We start from the raw sequence: 18,471 nt of genomic DNA, 5'->3' as shown, positions 1-18,471 counted from the left end.
TTCATTTATACAATCTACTCCAGTCATGTCTTTTACTTTTTCCCACTGTACACTTGCCAGTCTGGTAATAGCATCGTTAAAGTGTTTAAAATCTCTATAAGTAATTAATTTCGCTGAACTTTTTTCTTGTTTGCATTTTAATTTACAGTAAATTAACTTATGGTCGGTGATTTTCTTTTTCCTATAATCTAAAATACTTGACGCATCAATTACGCCACACATATCCAGTTGAGTAGATTTATTAGTGATAATGTGATCAATTAGTGTGGCTGACTTGGAAGTGACTCTTGTGAGAAGTTGGCTTCTCACTGTGAGGCAGGGGAGACTCCATGCTCAGGCCCGACGCCAGTGCCGAATCAACTGATTTGTGGGTAGCATGTGCTGCCGAGCCTCCAATCATGCGGAGAGACGCAGGAATCACCGCTTTAAATAAGGAGACCAGCCGCGACACACCACCCCTGTTAAGGTGTCTCCCATCACGAGCAAGGTGTCTCCGCCCAACCCAACAGTTAGCCTCCACGTACATGACATTAAAATTGTTGCACATAAGGTCAAGTTGCGTGTTAAAATCATAAAGAGCTTTGTATGTGATATCAGACCGAATTATTACGCTGTTTACATAGACTTTAGAATTTGGAAAATTTGTTTTTACAGTAAACAGCAAATCAGCCATGTCGTGGAGAGCCTCCCGCTTGCCGTGACCTCCGTTGTAGCCAGGACCTCCCCTGTAACCCACCCTCAGGTTGTTCGTGCCGACATGAATATGTATTATATCTAGATCACTATTTACATATTTCAACATTACATTTTTTAAGTGATGGATCCGAGCACCTGGGTGACATTCTACAATTGCCCCTTTCTTAACAAAATCAGAACAAGCATGTCGTATCATAGAGTCACCTACAATCAAAACATTTCTAAAACAAAATTCATCACTAGTTTTAACATGTTTATTCAACTTTGGGCTGGTCGGTGTTGAACACTTACTCTGCTCAGATGGTTTACTTACTTTTTGATTTTTACTGGCACGAACACCTGAGGCACCCTTAACATTAACAGAATTAACTCGTGAACTGTCTTTCTCAATGGTGGATTTAGTGCTTGGTCTGGTCTCATGATTTGAACTAGTAGGCCTATTTGTATCAGGTTCACCAAACAAACTGTTGTTTGTATCAACATCAACACTTACATTAGTAGAAAGAACTTCAAACCTATTTCTACAAACAATGTTAGGGGCACCCAGAGACCTTTGACTTTTCCTGTGACCATAACCAGACTTCACAGTTGTCCAGTCATCTTTACTTTGTTTTGATTTTATTTTACAGATCTTTTTGCTTTTAACTACAGAAGTTGTTTTATTTTTGAGAGGGACATTAGGTGAAGTATTACTAAAAGAGCGGACTACACTATTATGTTTGTGTAGCCCCCACCAATCCTCAAATGACAAAGTGTCTGAGTTTCCCAGGCAGTAGAACTGCAAAATCTGCTTGGCATTTACCAGCACATTAAGCCCACATTCAAATGAGTTTGACTGCTGAAAACAATCAATTTCACTGACATAATTCTCACTTATATTTAGTTTTTTTGCAAGCAGTTTTGCAGATTGCGCATTTGTTCCAGCCAACGAGTCAAAGTGGAAGGCTTTAGATACCTTCAAGTCGCAAAACAAAAGGCTCCAATGAGAGCCCGAGTCTTCATTTGCACTTACAGAATTACTTAAACAGAAAAATACAAATCTTAGCTTAGGTGAAGAAAGGATATCAGCTTTGCTAATTACATTTTCTGTGTTTCCTAGCTTTACCCATTGTGTTTGGGCTGGTCCCTGAAAAATTATGTTTTCCTTACATATTACTGAAGCTGCTAGTGCTTCAAAGTAAGCATTGAGAGTCAAGTCATCAGCCCACAGCTCTTTATCCCAAGATTTCTTGGGTTCACGCTCCAAGCTTAAAACTCTACTTTTAAGTACATTTAACTTAGTGTTTGCATGTGACACATCACTGCGCAGGGTTTTATTTTGTTCTGACAACTCTGTATTTTTGATTTGCTCTAATTTTAAATTACTTAAAGCTAAACTAGTAGCTGCTTCAGCATCCCTAAATAGTCTTTTACAATCATAAAGCCTAGTTTCTAAGTCACATATTTTACTTTCAAGACTGGTTACCTCTTCAGACACTTCATCTTGCAACTTAAATGAATTGTTCATTTCTTTTGCTCGCAACTCCTTTTCAACCTCAAGCTTAGATACTAGAGTTCTTATTTCACTGTGTGAAGCCTCTAATTCATTATTTTGAGTAATTGATTCCTGATTAAGTTTATCAATATTATGCATGAGTAACTCGATAGTACCAACTAAGTCTTTCAAATCTAGATCAGGATGACTGGAGATCAAATTATTTAATTTTCTGCTAAGTTGAAGGACTAATCCCTCCATACCATCCTCAATAGGTTGAGATATATACTGACTTCTAGTCATTACCATTATATCTGGAATATACCAATTAAAATAACAAACAACACTGTCATAAAATTATAAATAAAATGGAAGTATATTTACAGCAATTAAAGTAGTCATTTACAACAATTAATTAGTTATGAACAATAAAATATGCTACACACAATCAAAACAAATGTTAATAATTATAAAAACCAAGTCAAAAAAATAATATGAGTCAATATTGTTCAGCGTTCAGCAGACGGGATCAGGGGAACACGGTCATTTCAGCAGCGCCTGAAGTACAGTAAAGCGTTGCAAGGCTGTAGTGCGGTAAGTATCGTCACCCTGGTGGGCGTAGACAAATCCCCGACGATGACAGAAACGGTGACACGATGCTCTGCGCCTGCAGAATGAGTGAAGCAAGGTTCCCCAGTTGTTAATAGTTCCCGTTCGGGTTAGTTGCAGGTTTGCCCAGCTGATGATGACGTCAAAGCTCCGTTGCAGGTTTTGTCACCAAAGTTAAACCATGTGATGGTGAGTCAGTTGAGGACGTTGAGGTTAGAACAGGACATATAACTACTTACAAGACACTTGCGACGGGACTAACTCGTAACTAAGGCGCCAAACAATAAAACAATTGTTCCTTACACTATGTGTATTGTCCAAACACTTTGAAATTCCAAAAAAAAACTGGTAAAATTAAAATATAACGAGATCATCAAATATCCACTGTTAACTCTAGCAGTCAGTGCTGCCAACCTCAAAACAAGTCTATTGCAATGCTATGGATACTGATTGCGTATTTGATATGCATTAAGAGGGTTCCCTACCCCCGCCTAAAAACGTCAGAAAACCGCTTCGCGCGGTATCATATAGCGATTCTAGTTTTAACATTTAAATTGTGAACCAAACACCATTTTGTACATAAAGAGTGGTTCTACTAAGTTTGCTTTTTAAAAAATGTCTATGCTTACGCAATCAAGGGCAACGACTTGTCAAAGTTAGTGAACTTTAACTGTAAAGATCACTAACTTTGACAAGTCGTTGCCCTTGATTGCGTAAGCATAGACATTTTTTAAAAAGCAAACTTAGTAGAACCACTCTTTATGTACAAAATGGTGTTTGGTTCACAATTTAAATGTTAAAACTAGAATCGCTATATGATACCGCGCGAAGCGGTTTTCTGACGTTTTTCGGTGGGGGTAGGGAACCCTCTTAACGTTTAAATAAAGTAAGCGAACAGCTGATTAACGGCCCTAGGAATGTAAAAACCTCCTCGGTCCGCAAGTGACGATGACATCTAGCATAGACAGCAATACGTAGCTTTCGGCCATCAATAAACGTTTGTAAAACGGCTTAAAACCTCTTAAGGTCGATTCACACATATCAGTTCAGTCACAGTTCCGTTACAGTCCAGTAACAGTTCAGTCTCAGTTGCATGCGCAATTTCTCAGTCAATAGTCCGTCAGTTGGTTTCAGTCAGTCTTCCGTCTCTAAAATTCACAGTAATTTACAGTCAAAAGTTTTAAATAATAAACCTATATTCTATCAAGTTTGCATTGTCCATATTGTTGATTGTTACAAACAGTACTCAAAATATAAACACAACCATTTAAACAACAATAACACTATTTTCTAACCTTAAACCGGTCCGTCAGTCGTCCGAACAATCCAAAAGTATCGGTGGAAAGAAATCTGAAAGTAACTGACGGATGCCGGTAGAGCGACTGACGGGACTGCAACGGATAAGTGTAGATAGAAAATCCATTAAAGAATATTTTTGTTAACTGTGACGTGCCTGAAGTGACTGGACTGTGACGTTCCGTAACTGATGTGTGTGAATCGACCTTTAGTGTGGTGAAACCCTTTTTATTACTGTATAAAGTAATTTATCAACGTTTTATAAAAGTATTTTTATATAAAATATTTTATTATAACATGTTTAACATAATATTTTCATGGTACTTAAATATGTTGACACTATTTTTTTGCAATGTACACTGGTTTAAAGATAGTTTAAGAAATGAAGCAAGAAGATGTTATTCAGAAATAATTAGAGTACATAATCGGTGATAGGATTTAGCTGAGTCGCTAGTGCCTCGAACCTCGAGTCGATTCGCCAATACTTTTTATAAGTACACTTCACCATTGTACTGCACTGGCTCACCCTTTTCTTTGCTGGATATGTTTCAAACATAGGTCTGAGGCCTATATGGACGGACCAGAACGAGGTTAAAAGAGGCTGCTAACCTATTTTTAATAAAAAGTAAAGTGAGGATTACTGTACATAAAACACCCCGATATTATTTTGTAGTCATGGTTCAGATGTTAAGCCTTAAATAAGCACTGAATACGTATTGACTATTAGTTTAATAAAGCTTTTATAACCACAGTAATATCAAAGGTCTCTTACGACAATTGTATTAATCGATGGTTGGTTATTTGGAGAGTATTGGTACCTTAGTGCTCAGTGTCCTGGTCATACATGAAACTTATCTATGGACCACTTTTTCTTTGGGGTTAAGTTTGTCCTTTAACGAAATGAGACTGGCATACGAGTGGAGAAAATCGGTGCTACTATATGACATATCAAGGAGTTTTTCTCAAAAGGCAAAAAGCTGCACTATTGTTTATTTAAAACAGATAAAAATCTGAAACCTTCCAGGTATTTGTATTTAGAGGTATAGGTTTGATTCTTTGGATAAATGTGCATGGATGTACAGGTTGTGGTAAATTTCATTAAGATTGTTGTCAAATAAGGATATAATCTATAGATTAGCACAGATACAGTTGATATTACCTGTCCACCAACGTAGCTTGAGCCATTAGCTGGGAGCCGTGGTACATATGGCTCAGGTATCCGTTATACAAGTGACGGAGTTTTCGACCCACCCTGTACATCTGTTGCTTACCTACCTTACAGAACAACAAGTAGAAAAGTCAGACAACATGTCACATCGTATATACTAAGTTTGTCATACTTTTAATTATTTTAACATATTAACCTAGCTTTAAATAAGGTTTTATTACAAATGATTTTCTGCTAGCAAAAACAAAAATTAGTGTACCGATGAGTACAACCCTTGTACAACTTATTATAATATAGCCTCCATGATACCAATAAAATAAATATTGAAAGTAATTTAGCCTTACTACTTGCTTATGTTAATCCCCTAAATTGTACTCAGTAAATTACGTTGTATGAGTGCAATATTCTGCCAAAATCTTCTGCTTCTTTGCATTGTAATATTATTGGTTCGTTCTTGCAAAATCTGCAGATTTTTATGATTACTCGTCTTTTTTCGAGTGCATGTTCAACAGAAAATAGCATCCTTCTAGAGTAAAACCAGAAGACAATTGGTGTTTAAAATATTAGCATAAACAGATATTCACATAACTTGTTAATGCCTTCTTTGTAGATCAAACCACAATTTGGTACCTATGGTTAATATTATGTCCTTGAATCGGTACTACTCAAAATAATTGTAAGCGTTATGATGAAATATAAAGTGTTATAGATATGCACAGTTTTCAAAGGAAATTTAAGAAACTGTTTAATTAGATATTCGGGTTTTCGAAGAACTCAAACCTATGTTCTTACAGTATTTAACTGATATTACAATTTTTAAGTAATTAACAACAAATATACTGTAGTTTCTAATCACACAAGTTTTGATGGTTCAATATATTTAAATACCAAAACTAAATGTGGAAAACCTCACCCTAGTAATCTGCCCTTTGCCGTCCGGCCACATGGAGATGTTCCTGTACGGGTCTGTAGGATAGGTGTGCGTTGGAGTGCGCGCCCCGTGCTTGCTGATCTATTATAAACAATACCAGTATATTAAAAGTTCATTGGTGATTTGACGGGATTTGAACATGAAACCTCAGGGACCGAAGTCCCGCGCTCTACTACTAAACCAGCTTGCTTGCTCAACACATACTTCAACATGTTCAAGTTCTTGACTAGAGGACTTACCACGATTAGAAATTCCAGAGATGGCGCTGCTCGAGTACCGTTTGTAGTTATTGCCATCTCGGCTACATGAAAAAACACAACACAAACACAACACGCAACAATCATAGCTTAACAGACTAAACACAAGTCATTATAGTGTAGTTGGAGCCTTAGTTGATATCTAATGGAGTGATCTCTGATAAGATCTGGCTGATGATGTTGTTATTACTTGCCTAATGGAAACAAAAGAATCATATGCTATTTACGTATTAAACATAATTGACATGTTTAAACTGTACCAGTGTTATTCATCTCTATTGTTTATAATGACCATTTTATTGAACAACTATTCATTTATAAAATTTTATTATTCTCTGACAACATTAATATGATTTTGATGAGCTGAATTGTTTATATTCGCTGTGGCCAAAAGAATTTTACAGTATCCAATGGTTTTACACTTAGAAAAAGTGTGTTATAATAGATTTGATGGTGAAATGTAATACAATGAATTTTTTATACAATAATTGATCTAATTTCAAGTCCTCCCTTCACATTCTAAATCACTTGGCTGTATCTAAATTATTACAGTACTTATAATATTTCCGCTCCTTTTCGCAAACCTGACAGTAAGCCGGAGAATTTAATTATACGTAAACACATTATGTAAACTTGTTATAAAAATTGTTTTCTGTGAATGGCTCACCATGGATTGGCAAAAAATCTAAGAGGAATGTTGTCAATCTTCAATGCATACAAATATTTTACGTTATATTACATTTTTGTTGGCATTTTTGATGATTTAATTTTCTACAGCTGTTTTAGGATCAAACTCTTTAATTTTAGTCAATTCGCATCATTTTACTTCTTGCTAAATTTTAATGACACTTAAATCTGGATATAAAACATTAGGCTAGTTTAAACATTCTAAATCTATAAGGAAACGTAAATTACGAAGGACATAACTTATTTCAATAGAATAAACAATCTCTGGTTTGCATAGTTAAATGAAACTTAACTAACGATAAATCAAGCAAAGTAGAGATATTTCTCATTATGGTGCACCAGAAATCCCTCTATTCAAACAATTACTTTTCGTCAAATCAGCGTTTATAAATCCAGCGAAATCATCAATCCGGTGGTTCATTAGGATTCGTTGCAAGCATATTAAAGACTTCTTTTCATCGTTCTTTTATAACTAGCTTTGCTCAATTTAACCTTATATAATGGTGAATTTAGTTTTTTTTTTACTCTTAGTAAGGAAACATGGAAATGTTTTTACGCCTATTGCAGGAAAAAACTAGATTTTTCGTTTAATTTATTCGAATTTTATAATACGTGTACTTAAAAACACAATAAAAAATCACTAAATTGGATTTGTATGCAATGCCAAGATGGTTTTGACTTTGAGAACATACATCTATCAGCGAGCAATCCACGAGAACTTTCTTCATAAGTACAACATGCCAGACAACTATGTATATTGTTCTTCAATAGGCATATGATGTTATATCGTTCATCCTACCTAGTATGCGTTGTATATTAAATAAAATGTAGGCCTATGTGTATAATGCTGTATTTTAGATGTAATTCACTACATTAGAATATTACTGCGATAGAAACACTAATATTTTTAGCCAAATCTGAAAAATCTAACTCAAAAACCTGATTTCAAATAGCTATCTGACAGAATATTGGTGTTATATGTTTTATTTATATTTTCCCAGGAGGTCTGGGTATCCACAACCAGCCAAGCAATGGGTAAGCCGCTACAGTACAAGAGTAAACTGTATGATAAATTTAGTGGCGAATGCCTGGATGCAAACCATGACATCACTGCTATGGATGGCTGCGCTACAGACTTAGTCACGAGCCAACGACTCACGACACGTTAGATGGATTGCAAATTTTGAAAATTTTATCAGAAATGTAGTACATTTTGATAGTTTTGGTGTCCACTTACTTATATATTATAGTTGGAACGAACAGTGTAATGCATCTAAGGCTTTAAAACGGAAAACTATTTTTCAGGTTTTGAACTACAATACATTAACAAATTTTAAGTTAAACATATGAATATAAAGAAAGTTATTTACGTTCCTCATTAATATTTCTATTATTTCCACAGTTGTTTACGCTACACCTACCATTTGTTACAAGAAAATTAATATCTTTAATTAAGATAAATGAAATAGATAAAGGGTATTTCTTAATATAGCTGGAAGATAGACAAACCTGAATAAAGCTATATTATTTCTCCGTGCTTCATCCTTTCATCAAATAATCTCTGAGTAATATTCTTGATTAAAACATCGATTAAAAGACCAGTTAATTTGATTTCACAATTCATTTCGGTGTCCAAATATATATAAAAGAAACATTGGAATATAGTAAAATAATTATAATTTTTATATGAAACCAGTTTAACCTCTTCATAGTTGAACTAATCTTTTTAATGGTCAAGTAAAAAAAATATAAATTTATAATTTACTCATAAATAAATTCATATAAACTGTGTTCCGTAAACAAATATCAAGCAAATCATTAAATGTTGTATATCTCAACTGATTTGAAATAATTATGTAAATGGTACACGGATTTAATAAATAGCATAAGCATGACTCATTATCGTATCCTACCAACAATAGATTCTTTGATATTGATCTATATAAATTGTATACATAGTTTGAACGGAACAGAGTAAATAATTTGTAATGTATCATACCTGTTCATTTGGCAAAGATAATTGAATTATTCACTCCAGCAGTTGAGTAGGTCAAAGCTCAAAACATTTTCTATTAGAATGAGGTTTGGTGGATAGAAAAATGGAAATGCTGTACGACAGTGAATTTGTAAACACAGAATGTAGTTTTCCAGTTAAGAACACATAAATATTTTTTTATCTGAAGTGAAAAAAAGATTCTAAATATTTATTTATGAAATAAATATGGCCTATAATAAACTCAACTACTTTAATCACTATATAATGTATGCATTTCTAATAAGCTTACAGAGAATAAATGAAAACGTTATCCGTATGAGTTTTAATAATGTAATTAAACTTTTTTGTGGTTTGACAAATGTATTCAACTACTTAGTTAATTCAAAACAATATGCATCGTCTTGCAGAAAATAAATAACTATTTATTTAGAATTTGTTTGCAGTTGAAATTTTTCTTTTCAGAAATATCGTTCTGTTAACAAAACCGGTGTTAACAAAAAATGGTCTTTTTACTTCATCATTAATTCCTACTCATAAATACGTGTTATTCATATGAGAATATAATAATAATCGCTTATTACAATATAAGACTATTACAAAGTGAGAGTTTACACGTTTTTCTTTATAATAAAGTATCGCCAATATTTTAGGAAATTTTATTTGATGAGACCTTTCGCCCGCTTTGCTGGCATCATCAGACACATCAAAAAACTTTAACCTTGTTAACTTTAGTTTTGTGATGTGTCTGATGATGCCAGCATAGCTGTCGAAAGGCCTCATAAAATGACAAATTCCTGAAAAATTTGTGATGCCTTTTTTTTAAATTGCATTCATTCCAATATTACCAGTTCTTCTTAAAGAGTTGTAAGTATCATTAAACACGTTCACAGCAAAATGTCTCACTCCTCTGTCTATTACGGACTAATAGTGTGGTTGGTAGATAATGTATTAAATGCTCTTTATGCATAGTGTAAGTTATCCAATCATAAATATGCATTTGATAAAAATAAGATTTATTATTAATTTTTAACGTACGTCAAAAAGATATGACAGAATTTATTGGTTGAAATAATTGCTGTAACAGCGGGAAGAGAATTTACGATTTCTAGTTCATCAAGTTCATCCACCAATAATCAAAGAGGAAGGAAATTTATAGGGAAGGGAGGATTTTGTTTTATTGGCAATAACTCTCGCGACTTCCAAAAGCAATATTAAAGGATGTAATATCCAAGCTGATTCTCTATTTTATACAGAACCATGATAATATAATGTAATCCATCATATAATTATAGCTCAGAGTAAATTGCTTCTCCTTTATCATTTAAACTTTTAATTGCGTTACATTATAGTTTTGTTTATATCTAGTGGATTTTGGCCACATAAGAATAAAATTAAAAGATATATTTACCGACCCAGGTGACTGACTTAGATTTTTTTTTTATTTTGCTTAAAAAGAGTTAATTTAGTTTTTTCACTTACTTATCTTATACTATTCATTTGAAAAAATACCCCTTCCATAGCAAACCTCCAGACTAAAGTAATTTATTTTTGTCTGATTGAAGTTTTACTTAAATATTTCCTTAAAACTCATAGATTTATTTCATATTTTAATAATATCAAGTGAGCAATAATGTTCGCTGCTACAGGAAATGTAATAATGTGTGTTTTAGTGATATATTAATAGCTTACCATGAGATAAAATGTCAAATTTAGTGAAATAAGTATCCATATAGACAAGAAAAGTACAAAGGTTGTAACGGTCCAAAAGTTGTTTAACCCTTGCGTACTGAGCCTGATCAATTCAGTAGTGTCTACACAGCTGCATTAGCGCTATGCTGCCTGCCGTTTGGGTACAGAAAAACAACTTCAATCGTCACAAGCCACCTGGGATTGGTTGAAGCCGTTATTATGTTGCGTTCGAAGAAATAGACCTCCTTTTTCATCTCGCCATTGCTACTAGTAACTTCGGAAAACTTCCGTCCTCGGACTTTCATTTGTAAAGGATTAATTAAAAGTCGAGGTGAGTTTGGGGATATCCACAATTATTAAAGTTTTATTTAGTTCAGGGCTGTTTTGATTTTCGTAAACTGTTTTATTAGTAGCTTTTCCCCAAAAACTTTAACTGTTCCAAACTTCGCACATGTGATTTTGCAAACTTGGACAGGTTCGTGAAACCAAAAATTTATGTTTTAAGAAGGTTATTACTTATTTTGTGTTAATTATTAGAGTCCCAACTTAAGTAATTTCTTGTGTAGTTCGATTTCTTTCTCATTTTGTCAATTTTGTTAAGTTGTTTCAGCCAGCTATGCTGATATAAGTTGGTTGTAACATGCAAGAGTTTTGCCATTTGAGTCACTGTTGATTAACGTATTATTCAAACCTTTGTCCACGATGTATATAATTAACTTGCTCAAGTGTTAAATTAGGCCTAGATTGTGTTATTTTATTCAGGATTTTATGTCACTTAATTGTTTCTAATATGTTAGTTCCAAGGTATGATGACCTACTCTATATGTTGTAAGTAGCCTAGTTGTAAAGTCATTTACTCAAATTTGGAACAGTAGTAATCAACTGTTAAGGTGTCTAGAAAAGAAAAAAATTTTAACTACGAATTCGCTGAAGGATCAGCATTCATAGACTCACTTTTGAGAAACCCTTTTTTTTTCAAGGCTTAGGCCTAGTGTAATTGAATTATTAGCATTATCGATTGTTCTGTTTGTTTTGTGTAAACGCTCAACTATCTAAAGTACTCTGGTAGCCTATTGTCTGTAGGCCTATATTAGTGAAGTGAATCTTTGAAGTAATGAACGAAGGAAGTGATGGAGAGACACTAAAAATTCTGCTGGTTAGGTTAGGTCAAGTGGGCCGTTGTGCCGAGCCTAGTGAATACTAAATTGGAATACTAAATTAACACTCAAGCCAAATTCATAAACATTTATTAAAGGCTTTGTTTGCTATTAATTAAACTTATTGTGCTTTTGAATGCATACTTTAGTTGCACAATTTCTACCAATTAAGGAATTGTACAGGATTTTGGTGCTGGCGCAGACATGGGTGAATCATAGCTGACTTGCGAGATCTGGGGCCTGCCTATACTGACTTCTGGATGAGCCTACCCCCCCCCCCTTCCCCCCGCTACGGCCATCCGACTACTTGGCCCAACGATGTGGATGCCGACTGCAATGACAAACCGATAAGTGGTAAATATAAGTAGCCTAGGGCTGCATCCATTTGATCTAGACCTTATAGACCCGCTAGACTGTTAAGTTGCGGAACTTCAATGCATTCAAATTTAGGCCTACAGGAGAGACTCATTCTCATGAACCGAGATGAAGAGCGGTTAGGTCGGGTTAAGCCAGATGTCGATTAGCGTTTAAGATTTATTCATTCATGATATTTATTTGTTGTTCAGAATTGTTCGAAATGTATTTGTGTTGTTAGGGGTGGCCACCTAACTGACTTGTCATATATTCATCTCCTTGTCATTTTTGTAATATAGTAAAATTTGTCATTTTGTCATATCGTAAACTCTAGATTTTGGTATATCGTAAGAATTTGAAATTTTGTTCTCTATCCATTTAAATCTCGCAAATTTATTGAATTTGCAATTTGTCTTATCGTAAAACTTGTATTTTTGTCTTATCGTAAAACTTGTTATTTTTCTCATTTCGTAAAACTTGTACCTAACTTTGTAGTTGTCGTGAATACTTGTGATTTAATTTATCTTAAAAAAAAAAAAATTACAACTTGTTCTAGAGAACCGATCCAATTTAACTTTTGCCAATTTGACGAACATTGTTTATTTGTCGTACCGTTTAGACTTTGTCAGTGACTCAATTGTGTTGTAGCCTATTGTCATATTTTGTAATTGTGATGTTTTGGAAACAATTTTAGCTTCATTGAAGAGTAAAGTTAAAATGTTGCTCTACATTCTTTTGTTATTTATTGTCCTTACTAACTTACTTCATAAAGAAATATCACATTTTTTTGTTTTGAGGGTCAAAAATGGGAACCCCCATTTTCACTGCATAAAACTCACCATAAGACACCGTTCCCATAGTCCAATCAAGCAGGTTTGCGAACTCGTTCGAATAAATTTATATTCATATGTTTATACCAAACATCATCAAAATCGTATGCTTTTTATGTTATATGAGCCATTGTACATACATAACCCATACACACAATAATTTACATAATCCACACATACTTAATAATCCATTTACATAATACACATCGTAAGTGTATTGAGTACATAATCATACCCAATTAATGAATATATACATTAAAGTATGGTGTTTTTGGCCTCTGTGTATCTCTAAACGAAAAACTATTATTGGTCCTAGGGTCTTACCATGAGACCCACGCCAATAGCTTATTTCCTGTATGGTAAATTTGCTAACATACTAATATAATCTATACTATTATATAAAAATCTAATGGTGTCTGTCTCTATGTGTATTACTAATAGGTGGAAAAACTACTGAACCAACTGGGCTTAAATTTTACAAATATATAGTTACCACACCAAGGACCATTATATGACTATTTACACTTCGATACTGAACGTGGGCTTTGCCTCTTTGGCTTTAAAAGTTCCGAGGTGAGGATTTTAAAAGTAAATATTGATTGGTCTCCATGGCTGCAATGAGAATGCTCACAATGTTTACATTTGCTTTGACATTTCAATGTAAACAAGAAGAACTGCCAAATTGCATATTTCACATTTTAAGACAGCTGATCCAATGAAATTTAATATAATATTTCATACAATTAGTTGGTTGGTTTATTTAATCTAAAAATTTATCAAAGATCATTTATTCAATAAACATGTCAATGATTATAGAAAAATATTCTAAAAACATTGCTGCATCAACTCAGGCTATACTTTCAATTTTTAAGGTGATTTAAGTGTTATGAAAATAATTTTATTGTTATATTTTTATGGAAACCATAAGAAAATTACAATGTATAGATTTTTTATATGAATTTGGAGTATACTTTAAATAAATTCGAACTGCTTAACATGTGTTAGATTAACTTAACATAACTTTCACATCACATTGTTTTTATATGTATATTTAGGTAAATTTAGTTATTGTGTTTTGCTAAACCTATGCTTAAATTAAACTAAGGAATTTCATCAATAACTAAATTGTATATTGCGAGTCCCATGCCTCACTTTAAATTTAAGTTTCCTAAAATGATTCACTCGCTTAGCTTAGTGAAGAGGTGTTAGGTTAATGATACATAAGACTGCTTAAGGGTGTTACTCAACGTGTAATGAACAAAAATTTAAATATAAAAAAACAACAAAAGTTACAAAGTGAACAACAGCAAAAGAAAACTTTCAAAAGGCAAAAATCAACAATAGTAAGATAAATTAATTTACAACGTTAAATGTACAAGAAAAGATAATCAATTGAAAATTTAAAAGAATAATCTACTGACAAATTACATGACTTGTTTGTTTTACAAAACTTTAGTTATACTTATACGGTATGACTTATGACTATTTAGTTATACTTTATTATAAGTATATATATTTTATTCTTTTTACATACTGTTTATTGTCCCAGAAGCACACGCACCGATACACGCACTCCGAAACTCCTGGATCTTCTTGGTCCCGTGGCCCGTGGTGATCTCCTCGATTGTCCTCTCCAGGTCCTCCAGCTCCAAGACTCCTCACCCCTCCATCTTCTTCATTAGCCCTTCTCATTGGCTGATTACCGATAGGGTGTGTGGCTTATAATTTAACGATGTTTCTTGGAAGTCAGCTCTACCGGTCATCGCCTAGCTCACGTCAGCTGGGAAAGGAATTTGTAAATCGATGCTCATGCTACTGTTCAACTCTGTTCACACCGGCAGCGGCGAAATCGTCCACGGCACCGTCGGGCCGTCAACCGCGCCGGGTCGACCCGCCGGCTCCGAGACCTGGCCCTGTGGACGAAGAGGCGCCTGGGGCTCCCGAGGTCGATGACGAGGGCTTCCGGACTCAGCGGAGAAGACGTCGTCGAGCTCCTCGGAACCCGGACAACCGCGGCAGAGCTTCCGGCCCGAGGCCCCGAACACCCACCCCTCCTGTGGAGCGGCCCGCCACCCCGGCTGAGACCCCGAACCCTCGAGTGAGGCGAACTCCCCGCCCTCGCCTGGAAGTCCCTCCTCGTCAGCCCAGCGGCCCTGCCCGGCAGCCCAGCAGCCCAGCCCCGCAGCCCAGCAGCCCAGCCCCGAGCCCAGCAGCCCTGCCCGGCAGCCCAGCCCCTCTGCCCAGCCCATCGAGCCGGCCTCAACCCCGGCTCAGTCGTCCAAGAGCCCGTCGCAGCAGTCTGAGCTGGCTCAACTCATCTCCACGCTGAGGAGCATGTTGGTCGTCGTCGAGCGACTTGTTGACCAGTTGACTCAACATCATGCGTAGACTTCGCATCCTCTCGTGGAACGCCGACGGGCTCGCTGACAGACGCTACGAGCTGACACACCTCCTCACTGACATGGACGTTGACGTTGCCCTCATCCAGGAGACGCATCTGCGCGGTGGGGACGCGTTCAACGTCCGAAACTACTACACTCACCGGACAGACAGGCCTCTGCAACGACATCCCAGTGGTGGCTCGGCGGTGCTGGTTCATCGTCGGGTCACCCACAGACCGATCGTCAGGAACCTCCCGCCTGGCGTCGAGGTGACGACCATCGCCCTCCAGCATGACGGTGCGGAGCTGGAAATCTCCTCTGCCTACAACCCCCCAGGGAGACGCCTTGATCCCGGACTCCTGGACTTGCTGCTGCCCCCCGACACCCCGGCGCTTCTGGCAGGCGACCTCAATGCCAAACACCTGGACTGGGGTTGCAGGAGAGGAAACTTCGCTGGAGCTGCTCTCAGGCGCTACCTCACCACCCACCCTCACATCAACGTGGTTGCCCCGGCCGACCCCACACACTACTCCCGTGCTGGACACCCGCCCGACATCCTGGACATCGGACTGGCTGGCTCGTTCGATGGCCCGATTGAAGTCTTCGTCGTCTCCGACCTCTCTTCTGACCACGTCCCGGTGATCTTCGACCTGCCGCAGGGAGGAGTCCCCGACCGCCCTCCAGTCCGCAGGAAGAGAGTGAACTGGGTGAAGTTCGCCAACCTCCTGGCCAACGCCCCTCAGCCGCCTCCCCCGCCACCTGCGACCACGGAGGAGCTCGACCAGCAAGTCCTGGGCCTGACAACGCTGCTGCAGGACGCTGTGGTTGCCGCCAGCTCTGACGTTGACCCGAGGGCCCCCCCGCCACTTCCCCAGGGGCTGCGGGAGGAGATCGCCCTGCGACGTCGCCTGAGGAGGGCGTACCAACAGTCCCGCTGCCCTCGAGCGAAGGCGGACTTCAACCGGCAGGCTAGGAGGTGCTCCCGACTGCTGGCTGAGCATCGGTCCCAGGAGTGGGAGGACTTCGTCGAGGGCCAGGCAGACACCAATGACGGCATCTGGAAGATCGCCAAGGCTCTGCGCGGCACGAAGACCCACAACAGGCCGCTGCATGGGGGACGCGGGCTCGTCTACTCGCCCGAAGACCGTGCAGAGACCTTCGCAGACTCGCTGGAAGACCAATTTTCCCCACACCCAGACGTCTACGACGAGGACTTCTGCGAGGTTGTGGACGACTTCGTAGAGACCTACGAGCCGGACTCCGACGAGGAAGACATCCCCCACGTGACCGTCAGCGAGGTAAAGGGCCACGTCGCTCGACTCCGTCCGAAGAAGGCCCCTGGACCGGACTCCCTCGGGACTCCAGCACTGAAGAACCTGCCGGCTTGGGTGATTGTCGTGATCACCTGCCTCTTCAACTCCTGCGTGAGGCTGACCCACTTCCCTGACACCTGGAAGCTGGCGAACGTCATCCTCATCCCCAAGCCCGACAAGGACCACATCTTCCCCGAGAACCACAGGCCGATCTCCCTCCTGCCTGTGCTCTCCAAGATGCTGGAGCGGATCATCCTGGCGAGATTCCCCGGGGAGTTCTTCTCTTCGATCAGGACTGAGCAGTACGGCTTCAGGCGGGGCCACTCCACCACCCTCCAGCTGCGGCGGGTCCTCAACACCAGCGCTGGAGCGATGGAACGGAAGCACCACTCGACCTCAGTCCTGATCGACGTGAGCAAAGCCTTCGACCGGGTCTGGCACGAGGGGCTTCTCTACAAGCTGGCGTCCTCCCCTCTACCCGGCTCGATCTACAGGCTCATCAAGAGCTACCTGACCGCTCGCCGCTTCAGGGTCTCCGTTGGACGGGCGACCTCCACACCACGGCCAGTCTCTTCGGGTGTGCCACAGGGGTCGGTTCTCGGGCCGATACTCTACTTGTGGTACACCAATGACATACCCCTGGCGCCAAGAGTGCAGCTATCGCTCTACGCAGATGATGCGCTCTTCACTGCCACCTCCGCCAACCTGAGGATGTCCAGGGTGTATGTCCAGCGACAGCTGGACCTGTTGCTGCCGTGGCTGACGAAGTGGCGAGTCAAAGTCAACGCTGACAAGAGTGAGGCCATCTCCTTCACGAGGTCGAGGAGGCAGGACGATGGTCAACACCTCCACCTAGACGGGGCCGACATCCCATGGAAGCGCCGGGTGAAGTACCTCGGCGTCCTGCTGGATCAGCGACTCACCCTGACTCCCCACGTCGAGAGGGTCTGCGACCTCGCCAGGAAAGGTCTTGGCGCCATCCGCCCGCTGCTCAGGTCACGGAAGTTGTCAACGGCTGCAAGAGTCCGACTCTACACGGCCCTGCTTCGGCCTGTCCTCACGTACGCAGCCCCTGCATGGTACCACCTCACCTGCAGAACCGCTAGACGGAGGCTGCTCGTCGTCCAGAGCAAGGCTCTTCGGCAGGCGACAGATTCACCCTGGTACGTGAGGAACTCCGTCATCAGGGACTCCACGGCAGTGACAACTCTCCGAGACTTCGTCGACGGCCTTCGAGCGAGACTTGAAGAGACGGCGGATGTTTCTCCGTGGGAACACATCAGGGACCTGGTCGCTGAGGATGTTCCCCAGCTTCGCCCCCGGATCGACGACTAACTCCCAGAACGACGTTGACGTCTACAGGTAGCTGAGCTACCAGGGCTTGGACCCACAGCAGACCGGAAGTATATGCTCCCAGCGAGCAGGCACTTCCCCCAGACGTGGCGCTAGTCGCCACAATCATATACACTTGGACTTGGACTGTTCACACCAACTGGTCGACTAAGTGTAATGTGAACAGAGTGTCTGCATAGATGATCACCGTGGGTACGGGGTTAATCCCCTTCCTTACAATATGGTCGATTTAAATACTCTTACTTTATCTTAACATAGCTTTCAGTGTACGTTAACTTTA

General features: G+C 39.2%; 2 protein-coding genes across 2 annotated transcripts in view; one reads left to right on the top strand and one right to left on the bottom strand.

Moving 5' to 3' along the window:
- The window catches only part of LOC128994967 (lysosomal acid phosphatase-like), a 54,337-nt gene extending 47,803 nt beyond the window's left edge, over positions 1 to 6,534 (bottom strand). The window contains exons 1-3 of the mRNA XM_054419824.1: positions 6,414 to 6,534; positions 6,157 to 6,255; positions 5,235 to 5,350 (exon numbers count right to left, since the gene is read on the bottom strand). Coding sequence (XP_054275799.1) covers positions 5,235 to 5,350; positions 6,157 to 6,255; positions 6,414 to 6,518 — 320 coding nt within the window. The 5' untranslated portion in view covers positions 6,519 to 6,534. The remainder of the gene's footprint in view (positions 1 to 5,234; positions 5,351 to 6,156; positions 6,256 to 6,413) is intronic.
- A 5,686-nt stretch (positions 6,535 to 12,220) lies between these two features.
- Positions 12,221 to 15,473, top strand: LOC128994188 (uncharacterized). Its single transcript, XM_054418560.1, has 2 exons — positions 12,221 to 12,314; positions 14,986 to 15,473. Exons 1-2 carry the CDS (start codon positions 12,221 to 12,223, stop codon positions 15,471 to 15,473), a joined length of 582 nt encoding a protein of 193 aa, XP_054274535.1.
- The last annotated feature ends 2,998 nt before the right edge of the window (positions 15,474 to 18,471 follow it).

The sequence above is a fragment of the Macrosteles quadrilineatus genome, unplaced genomic scaffold (genome assembly GCF_028750875.1).
Source record: "Macrosteles quadrilineatus isolate MER2022 unplaced genomic scaffold, UCM_ALF_1.0 Scaffold_5__1_contigs__length_97177068, whole genome shotgun sequence".
In the NCBI taxonomy this organism is placed as follows: Eukaryota; Metazoa; Arthropoda; class Insecta; order Hemiptera; family Cicadellidae; genus Macrosteles; species Macrosteles quadrilineatus.
The sequence above is the reverse complement of the archived record's forward strand: the minus strand, read 5'-3'. Positions and strand labels throughout refer to the sequence as shown.